Source organism: Bos indicus, chromosome 23, assembly GCF_029378745.1.
Source record: "Bos indicus isolate NIAB-ARS_2022 breed Sahiwal x Tharparkar chromosome 23, NIAB-ARS_B.indTharparkar_mat_pri_1.0, whole genome shotgun sequence".
NCBI lineage: Eukaryota > Metazoa > Chordata > Mammalia > Artiodactyla > Bovidae > Bos > Bos indicus.
In genome coordinates this window covers 11689433-11702591 of record NC_091782.1, presented here as the reverse complement: position 1 = coordinate 11702591, position 13159 = coordinate 11689433, and the positions used below count along the sequence as shown (strand labels likewise).

At 48.3% G+C, this 13159-nt stretch overlaps 1 protein-coding gene across 4 annotated transcripts in view; it reads right to left on the bottom strand.

The window, feature by feature from the left end:
- The window catches only part of PNPLA1 (patatin like phospholipase domain containing 1), a 91335-nt gene that overhangs the window by 45615 nt on the left and 32561 nt on the right, over positions 1 to 13159 (bottom strand). For 2 of the 4 annotated variants that reach the window (XM_070777430.1, XM_070777429.1), the window contains exon 1: positions 10438 to 10951. The exons of 1 other annotated variant lie outside the window; for it this stretch is intronic. In XM_070777430.1, the coding sequence (XP_070633531.1) occupies positions 10438 to 10642 (205 nt within the window). In that variant the 5' untranslated portion in view covers positions 10643 to 10951. Of the gene's footprint in view, positions 1 to 10437; positions 10952 to 13159 lie in introns of those variants that run through there. One more of the 4 variants, XM_070777432.1, reaches the window with a different exon arrangement.

Sequence of the window (13159 nt, the reverse complement as noted above, 5' to 3'; positions counted from 1 at the left end):
CATTCTCTAATGCAATTCTAATGAAAACCAGGCTCTTGTGTTAAGTGTTTTGCAAACATTTTCAGGTGCCCCCAAATTGCCCCTAATGCAGAACTAGGCTCATGTAAGCAGAAGATGGACCCACAGCTACCTCCGCTTCCAATGAAGAGAACACCATCTGAGGATGGAAAAGCCCAGGCTCCGAACAAGAGGACAGGGCTCGGCCTGCAGGAGAGAGGCTGGGGGCGTGTGTTGAAGTAGTCTTTTTAAGAGACAAGCCTGTTGTTTGTATGCAGATAGTACGATTAGTTACACATAAAGTATAGGATAATCTACCAAGGAACTTTTAGAAATATTTGAGGATGTTCATGAGGTTGCCCAAGACAATATCAACAAACAAAAGCCATCAACATTACTTTATATCAGCAATAATCAATTAGATTAGAAAACACCGTAGAAAAAAGATCTTGTTTCCTCTAGCAACAAAAGCTATGAAATCTCATAAAAGACACAAAAAACTTTACTGAAGGACAAAAAAGGTCAGAAGAAATAGAGAGATGGGTAGGCTATTAATATATTATAAATGAGAAGCTATAATTTCAATCAAAATCCTAATAGAGCTCTTTCACATGAGGGAAAAGGGGGTCAAGAATAAGAGTCAAGGGATTTCCCTGGTGGTACAGTGGATAAGAGTCTGTCTGCCAATGCAGGGGACACGGTTTTGATCCCTGGTCTAGGAAGATTGCACGTGCCACGGAGCAACTAAGCCCGTGCACAACAGTTACTGAGCCCGAGCACTGCACCTACTGAAGCCCGGACGCCTGGAGCCCACGTTCCACGAGAGAAGCCACGGCAATGAGAAGTCTGCAGACCACAACTGGAGAGTAGCCCCTGCTCACCGCACTGGAGGGAAAGCAAAGACCTAGTGCAACAACCACAAAAACAGGCTCAAAGAGTGAGAGTCAATATTTGAAGAAGAAATTTTAAAAAGAAGGAGAAGGCTACCATATATGCTATACCCCTTATTATAAGACTATCATGATCAAAATACTGTGATATAGTGCAGAAATAGACAAATTCACCAATAGAAGAGAAGAGAGACTCCAGGGATTCCAGGAACTTGAATAAGCTAGAGGCAGCATCTCAAACAAGTGTGGAAAGTTCAGTTCAGTTCAGTTCAGTCGCTCAGTCGTGTCCGACTTTTTGCGACTCCATGAACTGCAGCACACCAGGCCTCCCTGTCCATCACCAACTCCCGGAGTTCACTGAGACTCACGTCCATCGAGTCAGTGATGCCATCCAACCATCTCATCCTCTGTCGTCCCCTTCTCCTCCTGCCCCCAGTCCCTCCCAGCATCAGAGTCTTTTCCAATGAGTCAACTCTTCGCATGAGGTGGCCAAAGTACTGGAGTTTCAGCTTTAGCATCATTCCTTCCAAAGAAATCCCAGGGCTGATTTCCTTCAGAATGGACTGGTTGGATCTCCTTGCAGTCCAAGGGACTCTCAAGAGTCTTCTCCAACACCACAGTTCAAAAGCATCAATTCTTCAGTACTCAGCCTTCTTCACAGTCCAACTCTCACATCCATACATGACTACTGGAAAAACCATAGCCTTGACTAGACGAACCTTTGTTGGCAAAGTAATGTCTCTGCTCTTGAATATGCTATCTAGGTTGGTCATAACTTTCCTTCCAAGGAGTAAGCGCCTTTTAATTTCATGGCTGCAGTCAGCATCTGCAGTGATTTTGGAGCCCCAAAAAATAAAGTCTGACACTGTTTCCACTGTTTCCCCATCTATTTCTCATGAAGTGATGGGACCAGAAGCCATGATCTTCATTTTCTGAATGTTGAGCTTTAAGCCAACTTTTTCACTCTCCACTTTCACTTTCATCAAGAGGCTTTTGAGTTCCTCTTCACTTTCTGCCATAAGGGTGGTGTCATCTGCATATCTGAGGTTATTGATATTTCTCCTGGCAATCTTGATTCCGGCTTGTGCTTTATCCAGCCCAGCGTTTCTCACGATGTACTCTGCATATAAGTTAAATAAGCAGGGTGACAATATACAGCCTTGACGTACTCCTTTTCCTATTTGGAACCAGTCTATTGTTCCATGTCCAGTTCTAACTGTTGCTTCCTGACCTGCATATAGGTTTCTCAAGAGGCAGGTCAGGTGGTCTGGTATTCCCATCTCTTTCAGAGTTTTCCACAGTTTATTGTGATCCACACAGTCAAAGGCTTTGGCATAGTCAATAAAGCAGAAATAGATGTTTTTCTGGAACTCTACTGCTTTTTCCATGATCCAGCGGATGTTGGCAATTTGATCTCTGGTTCCTCTGCCTTTTCTAAAACCAGCTTGAACATCTGGAAGTTCATGGTTCACGTATTGCTGAAGCCTGGCTTGGAGAATTTTGAGCATTACTTTACTAGTGTGTGAGATGAGTGGAATTGTGCGGTAGTTTGAGCATTCTTTGGCATTGCCTTTCTTTGGGATTGGAATGAAAACTGACCTTTTCCAGTCCTGTGGCCACTGCTGAGTTTTCCAAATTTGCTGGCATATTGAGGGCAGCACTTTCACAGCATCATCTTTCAGGATTTGAAATAGCTCAACTGGAATTCCATCACCCTCCACTAGCTTTGTTTTTAGTGATGCTTCCTAACGCCCACTTGACTTCACATTCCAGGATGTCTGGCTCTAGGTCAGTGATCACATCATCGTGATTATCTGGGTCATGAATATCTTTTTTGTACAGTTCTTCTGTGTATTCTTGCCACCTCTTCTTAATATCTTCTGCTTCTGTTAGGTCCATACCATTTCTGCCGTTTATCGAGCCCATCTTTGCATGAAATGTTCCCTTGGTATCTCTAATTTTCTTGAAGAGATCTCTAGTCTTTCTCATTCTGTTGTTTTCCTCTATTTCTTTGCATTGATCGCTGAGGAAGGCTTTCTTATCTATTCTTGTTATTCTTTGGAACTCTGCATTCAGATGCTTTTATCTTTCCTTTTCTCGTTTGCTTTTTGCTTCCCTTCTTTTCACAGCTATTTGTAAGGCCTCCCCAGACAGCCATTTTGCTTTTTTGTATTTCTTTTCCATGGGGATGATCTTGATCCCTGTCTCCTGTACAGTGTCATGAACACAGTCCATAGTTCATCAGGCACTCTATCGATCACATCTAGGCTCTTAAATCTATTTCTCACTTCCACTGTATAATCATAAGGGATTTGATTTAGGTCATACCTGACCTAAAGGTCTAGTGGTTTTCCCTTTCTTCAATTTAAGTCTGAATTTGGCAATAAGGAGTTCATGATCTGAGCCACAGTCAGCTCCTGGTCTTGTTTTTGTTGACTGTATAGAGCTTCTCCATCTTTGGCTGCAAAGAACATAATTAATCTGATTTTGGTGTTGACCATCTGGTGATGTTCATGTGTAGAGTCTTCTCTTGTATTGTTGGAAGAGGGTGTTTGGTATGACCAGTGCATTTTCTTGGCAAAACTCTATTAGTCTTTGCCCTGCTTCATTCCGTATTCCAAGGCCAAATTTGCCTGTTACTCCAGGTGTTTCTTGACTTCCTACTTTTGCATTCCAGTCCCCTATAATGAAAAGGACATCTTTTTTGGGTGTTAGTTCTAAAAGGTCTTGTAGGTCTTCATAGAACCATTCAACTTCAGCTTCTTCAGCGTTACTGGTTGGGGCATAGACTTGGATTACTGTGATATTGAATGGTTTGCCTTGGAAATGAATAGAGATCATTCTGTCGTTTTTGAGATTGCATCCAAGTACTGCATTTCGAATTCTTTTGTTGACCATGATGGCTACTCCATTTCTTCTGAGGGATTCCTGCCCGCAGTAGTAGATATAATGGTCATCTGAGTTAAATTCACCCATTGCAGTCCATTTCAGTTCGCTGATTCCTAGAATGTTGACATTCACTCTTGCCATTTCTTGTTTGACCACTTCCAATTTGCCTTGATTCATGGACCTGACATTCCAGGTTTCTATGCAATATTGCTCTTTACAGCATCGGACCTTGCTTTTATAACCAGTCACAACCACAGCTGGGTATTGTTTTTGCTTTGGCTCCATCCCTTCATTCTTTCTGGAGTTATTTCTCCACTGATCTCCAGTAGTATATTGGGCACCTACTGACCTGGGGAGTTCCTCTTTCAGTATCCTATCATTTTGCCTTTCATACTGTTCATACTTAAGCGTGGGCGGCTGCGACCGGCGCACTTAAGCGCGGCGGAGAGGAGCTACCCCACGTCCGAGGTCAGGGGCAGAAGCTGGGAGGACCCCATGCCCGAAGGGCGGTGGCCAAGAGGAGTTACCCCACATCCGAGGTCAGGGGCAGTGGCTGAGAGTGCCAGGCTGCGATGGTGCACGAATGGCCAAGAAGAGCTACTCAAGCCTGAGGTCAGGGGCAGCAGCCGAGAGGAGCTACCCACCATCCGAGGCCAGGGGTGGCCGCCGGGAGGAGTTACCCCACGCCCGGGGCCAGGGGCAGCGGCTGGGAGGACCAACCCCACGTCTAAGGAGCGGTGGCTGCGCAGACACAGGAGGGCCTAGAGGAGCTATCCCACGTTGAAGGTCAGGAGGGGCGGCGGTGAAGAGATACCCCTCGTCCAAGGTAAGGAGCAGCGGCTGCGCTTTGCTGGAGCAGACGTGAAGAGATACCCCACACCCAAGGTAAGAGAAACCGAAGTAAGACAGTAGGTGTTGCAAGAGGGCATCAGAGGGCAGACACACTGAAACCATACTCACAGGAAACTAGTCAATCTAATCACACTAGGACCACAGACTTGTCTAATTCAATGAAACTAAGCCATGCCCATGGGGCCACCCAAGACGGGCGGGTCATGGTGGAGAGGTCTGACAGAATGTGGTCCACTGGAGAAGGGAATGGCAAACCACTTCAGTATTCTTGCTTTGAGAACCCCGTGAACAGTATGAACAGTATGAAAAGAGTGGAAAGAGTTGCCTATAAATAGTGTGGGGTATTTGGTTACCACAATCAAAATCTTCTATTTCTACCTCAAAAGAGCTACAAAATAAATTTCAGATGGATGAACTTAAATATGAAAGAGCAAAATTTCCAAACTCTTGAAAGAAAATACAGAAGTAATCATTGTAACAAAGTAAAGATATTAAAAAACACAAATTGTAGGAGGAAAAGATTTGATATCCCTGACTGCATCAAAATTGGAATTTTCTGAGTAACAAAAGACATTGTCAGATAAAAAGGCAAGCTATGGAATGGGATAAGTTAGCTACAATGTCCATAACTGACAAATGATTCATGTACAGCCTATATAAAGAACACCCACATGTTGAAGAGAAAAAGATTACCAGGAAAGGGTCATGAGCAGGTAAGTTACAGAAGAGGAAACGCAAGTGGGGACTTCCCTGGTGGTCCAGTGGCTAAGATTCTGTGCTCCCAATTCAGGGTCCTGGGTTCGATCCCTGGGCAGTCAACTAGATCCCATATGCTGCAACTAAAGATCTCCCGTGAACTAAGACCCAACACAGCCAAGTAAAATGTTTTGTTTGTTTTTTTTTAAGAGAAAACACAAGTGGTTGATAAATACATTGAGATGCTTAACAGCACTAGTAATCAGGGTGTGCAGATTAAATAAGCAAAATAAAATGAGATATAACTTCACATTCATCAGATTGATTTAAAACTCTTCAGTCTTGGGAGTTCACCGGTAGCCTACTGGTTAGGATTCTGCACTTCCACTGCCATGGCCCAGGTTTAATCCCTAATCAGGGAACTGAGATCCTGCCAGCCACCTGGCATGGCCAAAAAAATAAAAAACTCTACAGTCTGATAGTCCCAAAGGTTGATGATGACTTTGTGGGGAAATCAGGAACTGCTAGTGGTTAAATATATGGATGTGAGAGTTGAACTATAAAGAGAGCTGAGCTCAGAATTGATGCTTTTGAACTGTGGTGTTGGAGAAGACCCTTGAGAGTCCCTTGGACTGCAAGGAGATCCAACCAGTCCATCCTAAAGGAAATCAGTCCTGGGTGTTCATTGGAAGGACTGATGTTGAAGCTGAAGCTCCAATACTTTGGCCACCTGATGTGAAGAGCTGATTCATTTGAAAAGACCCTGATGTTGGGAAAGATTAAGGGCAGGAGGAAAAGGGGACGACAGAGGATGAGATGGTGGGATGGCATCACCAACTCAATGGACATGAGTTTGGGTAAACTCTGGGAGTTGGTGATGGTCAGGGAGGCCTGGAGTGCTGTGGTTCACGGGGTCACAAAGAGTCGGACATGACCAAGCAACTGAACTGAACTGAACTGAACTGAGTGGTTAAATTGGTACAACCACTTTGGCAAATAATTTAGCCAAGTCTGCTAAAGTTCATTTGATATGTATCCTAGGGAAACATTCCATGTGGACCTGAGAGACCCAAACAGGGATGTGCATTGTTTATAACAATAAAAACTTGGCCATGTCCATCAACAGAATGGCTAAATGAACCACAATACAGTTTTAATGGAATAGATCTGAAAAGAGGTAAAGAGGATTAAAGAAAATCAGGAGACCGAGTCCTGGTTCTTGCTCTGCTTCTAACTGATGATAGGATGGGACAAGTCACGTGTCCCTCTTCGCTGAATGCTGTCCCCAGACGTTCTCGTGGCTCACTCCCTCCCCTCCTTCAGGTCTCTGTGCAAATTCCACTTACTCAGAGAGGTTTCCCTGACCCTGGTGTCCATACAACCAGCATCCATGCCCCCTGACACTGCTTTGTCAAGAAGCAGAGTGCCGGGATTTCCCTGGTGGTCCAGTGACTAAGACTCTGAGCTCCCAATGCAGGGGGCCCGGGTTCGATTCCTGGTCAGGGAACTAGATCCCACGACTAACTATCCCTCATGCCACAAGGAAGATCCTGAATGCCACAACTAAGGCCTTGGTGCAGTCAAGTAAATAGATATTTAATTAAAAAAAAAAAAAAAAGCAGCAGCAGTAAAGTGGCTTAAAGGTCAGGCTAGGTTAAAACACCAGCTTTACCAATTACTGTTTGCATGACCTTAGGCAATTGATTTAAGCTTTCTGTGACTCAGTTTCCTCCTCTGTAAAATGGAGATAATAGTTTTCACCTCAGAGGGTTGCTGTGAGGACTGAATGAGTTAATACACCAAAGAGAACAGTGCCTGATTCGGGGGAGGGCTGGTTAGTAGTAAATTGCATGGCACTTAAAATGAATGAAGTACGCTTGAGTGATGGTGGCTCAATCTCATAAACATGCTGCTGAATGAAAAGACCACACCCCTCACCCTTCCCTGAACTTCCCTCCCAGTCACAGGCATGTGGCTGGCACGCAGACCAGCCCTCGGTCACACCGCCGTCAGGGGCCCTTCTCGTGGGTCTGAGTCCCTGTCCCCTGGCGTCCACAGCCTGGCCAAGTCAGTTTTCAGTTCAGTTCAGTTTGGTCATGTTCGACTCTGCGACCCCGTGGACTGCAGCATGCCAGGCCTCCCTGTCCATCACCAACTCAAACTCATGTCCATTGAGTCGGTGATGCCATCCAACCATCTGGGCAGTGTTTATTGATTGAACTGGATTAATTCTGAAAGTTCTCAAATGCCCGAAGACAGAGACACCACTGACCCTTCTGGCTGGTGCGTTGAACTAAAGACATGAGGAAATGGGGGCAAGGGAGCAGGCGAGTGACCCAAGTACCTGGAAAGAAAGAGAAATCCCAGAAAAGGGGGTGTCTCCAAGGGGAGGGAGGCTGTGACTCCAAGACCGGGGAGTAGGCGATGCTCACCCCAGCCCCTTTCTGAAGGCCTGTCCTAGGGTCCACTGGGTGACTGAAGGATGAACTGCTACATTCACAGAGGACTTGTCATTAAAAAAAAGATCTAGAAGGATCCCCGCAGAGTCCTTCCACGGGCTCCAGGAGAAGTGGGATTGAGGACAAGGGGGGACGTGAGTGAAGGTTTCTTTTTCCCTTTATACTCTAAATACTTTTGCATTGTTTGAATCGAGAAAGAAGTGATTACTTGTGAATTATGAGAAAAAAAAATTTGTCTTGCGTGGAAGGGGTACTCAGCGAATGGGTATTACAATTATTATTTAAAACAGAGAGAAAGACATCTCACCCAGCACAAATCCGCAGGCAGGAAGGGGCCCTGCTGGCTCCCCTCCTCACTCTGCAGTGGGCCCCTCATCCCTGGCCCTTCCTCCAACGTGCACCCGAAAGCTGACGCCCTCACTGCTCTCACCGCCCGGCCACCTGCCCTGTTCACCCCTTGCTTCAGAGCACAGTCTCTACTGCTCTCCCTGTTTCTTTCCTCTCCCCGCTTTTTTATTGCTCATTCAACTCTATTTTTTATATTTATTTATTTTTGTCAACTTTATTTTTATATTAATTTATTTTTAATTGTCAACTTTATTATTTTTTATATTTATCTATTTTTAATTGATGATTGCTTTACAATATTGGTTTGATCTGTGTCATATATCTACATGAATTAACCATCAGTGTACATACGCCCCTTCCCTCTTGAATCTCCCTCCTTTCTCCCACCCATTCCCACCCCTTTGGGTTGTTACAGAGCCCCAGTTTGAGTTCCCTGAGTCAGAGTCCCTTGGACTGCAAGGAGATCCAACCAGTCCATCCTAAAGGAAATCAGTCCTGAATATTCATTGGAAGGACTGATACTGAAGCTGAAGCTGCAATACTTCAGCCACCTGTTGTGAAGAGCTGACTCATTGGAAAAGACCCTAATGCTGGGAAAGATTGAAGGCTGGAGGAGAAGGGGACGACAGAGGATGAGATGGTTGGGTGGCAACACCGACTCAATGGAGATGAGTTTGGGTAAACTCCGGGAGTTGGTGATGGACAGGGAGGCCTGGCGTGCTGTGGTCCATGGGGTCGCGAAGAGTTGGACACGACTGAGCGACTGAACTGAACTGAACTGAGTCCTACAGCAAATTCCCACCGGCTGTCTATTTACATGCATTAGTGTATATGGCTCCACGCTACTCTCCCCTTCATCTCACCCGCCCCCTACCTCCCCCAGCGTTGCTCTCCTTGTTTCTGCCCTCCCCTCTCCGTCTCACTCCGCACAGCCGGGCAGTTGACACATACCAACCAGTTCACTCACTCAGGCCATTAACCCTCTAACGTAACCTGAGAATGAGACGCGAATGGAATCTCAGCTGGACAGAGTAGAAACTGCGGCACAGAGCATCCAGCCGCGTGCCGCAGGCCAGTGCCGTGAAGCGCCCGCACGGGGACCCAACCCCTGAGGACTGGGCTCCAGCCCCTACTCTCGGCCACCTGTCCACTTTGCCTCCCTCCTTCCTCCCCACTCCCCAGGAGTGAAATTGGTTCTCCCCGCTACGAGGTCCACGTGACCTGGCCCCTACCTGCCCCTCCAGCCTCACCCCCCACCCCCCTCCTCACTCCCCAACGCCACGGGCTCACCGGCTGGTCCTGCACCCAGAACAGTCTTTTTTTCCCAATCATCAAATGGCTTGCTCTCTCGCTTCACTCTGATTTCTGCTTGAATGTCACCTCCTCCAAAAGGGCCTCCCTGACCACACTTTCTCAAACAGTCCTCACTTTATTCTCTGACCCTTTCCTGCTGTGATTTTATTCATAGTTCTTATCACTTCCTGATCTGACGTTACGAGACTACTTGTTTGGAGGCTTATCATGTGTCTCCACTCTCTCTAGAATTTCTGTTCCGTGAGGGCAGGGACTTTGTCTCCAGTGCCCAGAATACAGGCTCGCACAGAATGGTAGTGCAGCAAATGAATAAATGCTCCCCCTGCCCGCCCCGGGATGGGGCCTGGGCCTGCCGTGTGGGCTGCTCAAAACAGTCCACTCCCCTTTCACGGGATGGCGCTCCTGCCTCTCCGTGTGTCACCCCATCCTTCCCTCCGGGCCCCCTGGACGAGTGGGGCAGCAGGCAAAGTGAGGCCTCCCATATTCCTTCCCAGTTTCCCTCCGCCAACCCCTCTGTCCATCCCTCCAAGCCCAGGGCTTTCACTTCCAGCCACTTGGAAGCTGGTCTGACGAATCCACGCCCACCAAGATGATGAAGATGTCAATTTGTCCTTCCCAAGGATATTTGTATTTTTAAATGAGGCCAGGATGGAGCAGCTCTTCACCCAGTGTATGGCTCTGTTATGGTGTAACTCCCAAGACAGGATGTTTCAGAGAGATACCACCTTTCCCTCTCCCAGACCCTGGGAGACAGTGTCACAGGTCAGGGTGCTAAGGGAGAGGGAAACAGATTGCCAAGCTCAGCCAGTGGGTCAGAGACTGGGACCCAGCAAACCCTGACCACAAATGCTATACCACTCAACCTACATCTTCCCTTCCCACCACCCAGAAGACTTAGCTTTGTTCCCCAAAGTATCCTCAAGCCACCCTCAGACTCTGCTTTGTGGAACCCCTCCAGAAGCTCCCCAGGGAACCCAGAACAAAAGCCTTACCCATTTCGATCCCACAGATGACCAAGGCTGCCACCACTGCACCTGCCGATGTCCCAGCGAAGCGATGGGCTGTTTCCAGCATCCGGGGGGCCAGGTCCCGAAGGGCATCCACCACCCCGGCCTGGTAGAAGGAGAGGAACCCACTGCCCGAGAAGGAGATGGAATGAGGGGTGTCAGGGTCCCCCTTGAACACCTGTTCTTCCATCTCCTCAACCTGGGACCTCCCGGGGAAGGGAGGAACCTCTCAGCGCCGATGTGCCTGAACGTCAGCCACTCTCCTGTCGAAACTTGTGGCCAAACTTCCCTGCCAGCCCGGAGCCTGGAATGTGGCTGTCGCTCCCCGGGCGGCTGGGACACCCACGGTGGCTCAGACAGCAGCTGCCTGGGCCTGTTGAGCTCGGTCAGGAGGCAGCCCCAAAGCCTGGTAAAGGCCCCGGCGGGCAGCGTCCTGGCCCTGTGAGTGCCCTCCTCTGCACTTGCCTGGTACCCCTTGGATCGCAGGTGGCCACCACGCAGGGTTGGGCCCAGGAAGAGGTGCTGCTCAGCCCTGAGTCCCAAAGGGTTCACTCATCGGGTTGCAAAACCTCCACGGATGGGTATGGGATGGCACCTCCCTCCCCGCACGCTGCAGCTGTAAAGGGAGTAAACGCTGGCCTCCCTCCAGGAAAGGGTATTCCTTTCCCACAGTGACAGGGCTGCCAAGTTGGCTCTGGTTTCTGAGGGAGACTCGGCTCACAGCACCCATGCCCCCACCGCGACGCCCCTCCCTGGGATCCTGCTCCAGGCTCCGGGTGGCGTGTGTGAGGTGTGACACAATTATTTTTATTTGTTCTTGCATAAGTGCCCCTTTGCTTACTCATCTGTTTATTCACATGTTAGGACTGGCCACCCGCAAAATTGTAAAGGAAAAGAGTTTGGGCTCCAGGGCCCCCACCCACCGCCTCTCCAGCTCTCACCTTCTCTCCTCCGCCCTTCACCAACACACCAACTCTTAGCACTCTCTGTCCAAACCCTGAATCTCTGCGCTGTATCCTAAGTGTCCCGTAAGAAGTCAATCTGAAATCTCCATCATTCTGTGTTAGGGCATCATACTGTATGCTCACTTTGAAATGAGACATTTGAAATGTCAGTATTCATGACATCTCATGTCATGAAGTCACATGTTTGAGATGTCAGTAATCCCAAGGATGAACAGCTTGGGACCCCAGGTGTGGGGGCATCTGGGTCAGAGCAGAGAGATGATTTGGAGCCTAAAGGGAAAGGCAGGTGGTGGGGGGACCAAGGGTAGCTCCAGGGAGCCCTGGTCATGCCAGTCTGGAGCAGTGCAACATGGCCCTGGCAAGGAGAGTCTTCCTCACTACCAGCAAATGTCACTGCCCAAGGATGTTGCAAGACAGCGAAGTGGCAGGTGTCCCCCTTCTCTGTCCCCCCAGGGCACACAGAAGCTGAGTCAGAATTGGAATGGAGACACAAAGTCTCCTGCCCAACGCTCAGTCCAGCTCCATACTCTGCTAGGATGTGATAGCCACACTGAACCCACCAGGGGAAGTGAAGTGAAATGAAGTGAAATTCGCTCAGTCGTGTCCGACTCTTTGCGACTTCACGGACTGTAGCCTACCTGGCTCCTCTGTCCATGGAATTCTCTAGGCCAGAATCCTGGAGTGGGTAGCTGTTCCCTTCTCCAGGGCATCTTCCCAACCCAGGGATCGAACCCAGGTCTCCCACACCCCAGGTGGATTCTTTACCATTTGAGCCACCGGGGAAGCCCAAAACCCACCAGGGGACCTCCCGCCAACTCTGCTTACCTTACTGATCTAGTGGAACTTCACACTGGGGAGCAGTGTCCAGTGTTCGCTCAGGAAGGGGTTTTCTGTCTTGGATAGGTAGTTCCAGCTATTTGAGAAGGGAACTCCTGACTAAATGTGTCTGCAATAGAGAAAACGTGTGCGCATCTGTGTCTGCGCTTGTGTGTATGTGTGCAGACTCACACACACACACACACACACACACACAGATCTGAGGCCACAGACAGGCTGGGGTGAAGAGTAGGGTGAGACTGGGTGGAGTCCAATCAGCTTTTGGCACATTGGGACCCTGCCTCCGGGAGATGGTAGGGAGTGGAAGCCCCATCCCCTAACACTGACACCTACACTTGGGAACAAGACAGACAAATGAGAAATAACCAGAGAACCGTACAAGGCAGTCTATAATTAGGTACCAAATTGTGCAGGGCTGAGACTCCTGCCAGAAAAGTTCAGAGATGAGAGTGGGCAGCATGGGCTGGAACCTTCAGAGAAGCTATGTGATAGAGTTGTGGGTTGGGGGGTTTAAAGAAGCTAGCAGGAGGAGGGAGGGTACTATGGCAAGAAGCAGTGTGCAGTCCTTACAGAGGGTGAAGGGGTGTGATGGCAAGCAGTTACACAGGATGAAGGATTAGTCAGAAGTGGGTTGAAGCCCAGTTCTACTATGTATAAGCAGTGTGACATGTGGTAACCTCTCCAGGCCTCGGTTTTCCTCATCTGTAAAATGGGGACAATAATGCATATCCTGTACAGGAACTGTTAAAACATAAGATATGGTTATAAAATGCCTGGCACATGGTGTGTCTCTTACTATCAAAGGGCAATAAGGGCCAAGGCTTCTAGAACGGGTGGAGCTGGGAGCCAAGGTGGAATAGAAAGATGGGGTCAACAGAAGAAGGTGGGATGCACTTGCAACGTGT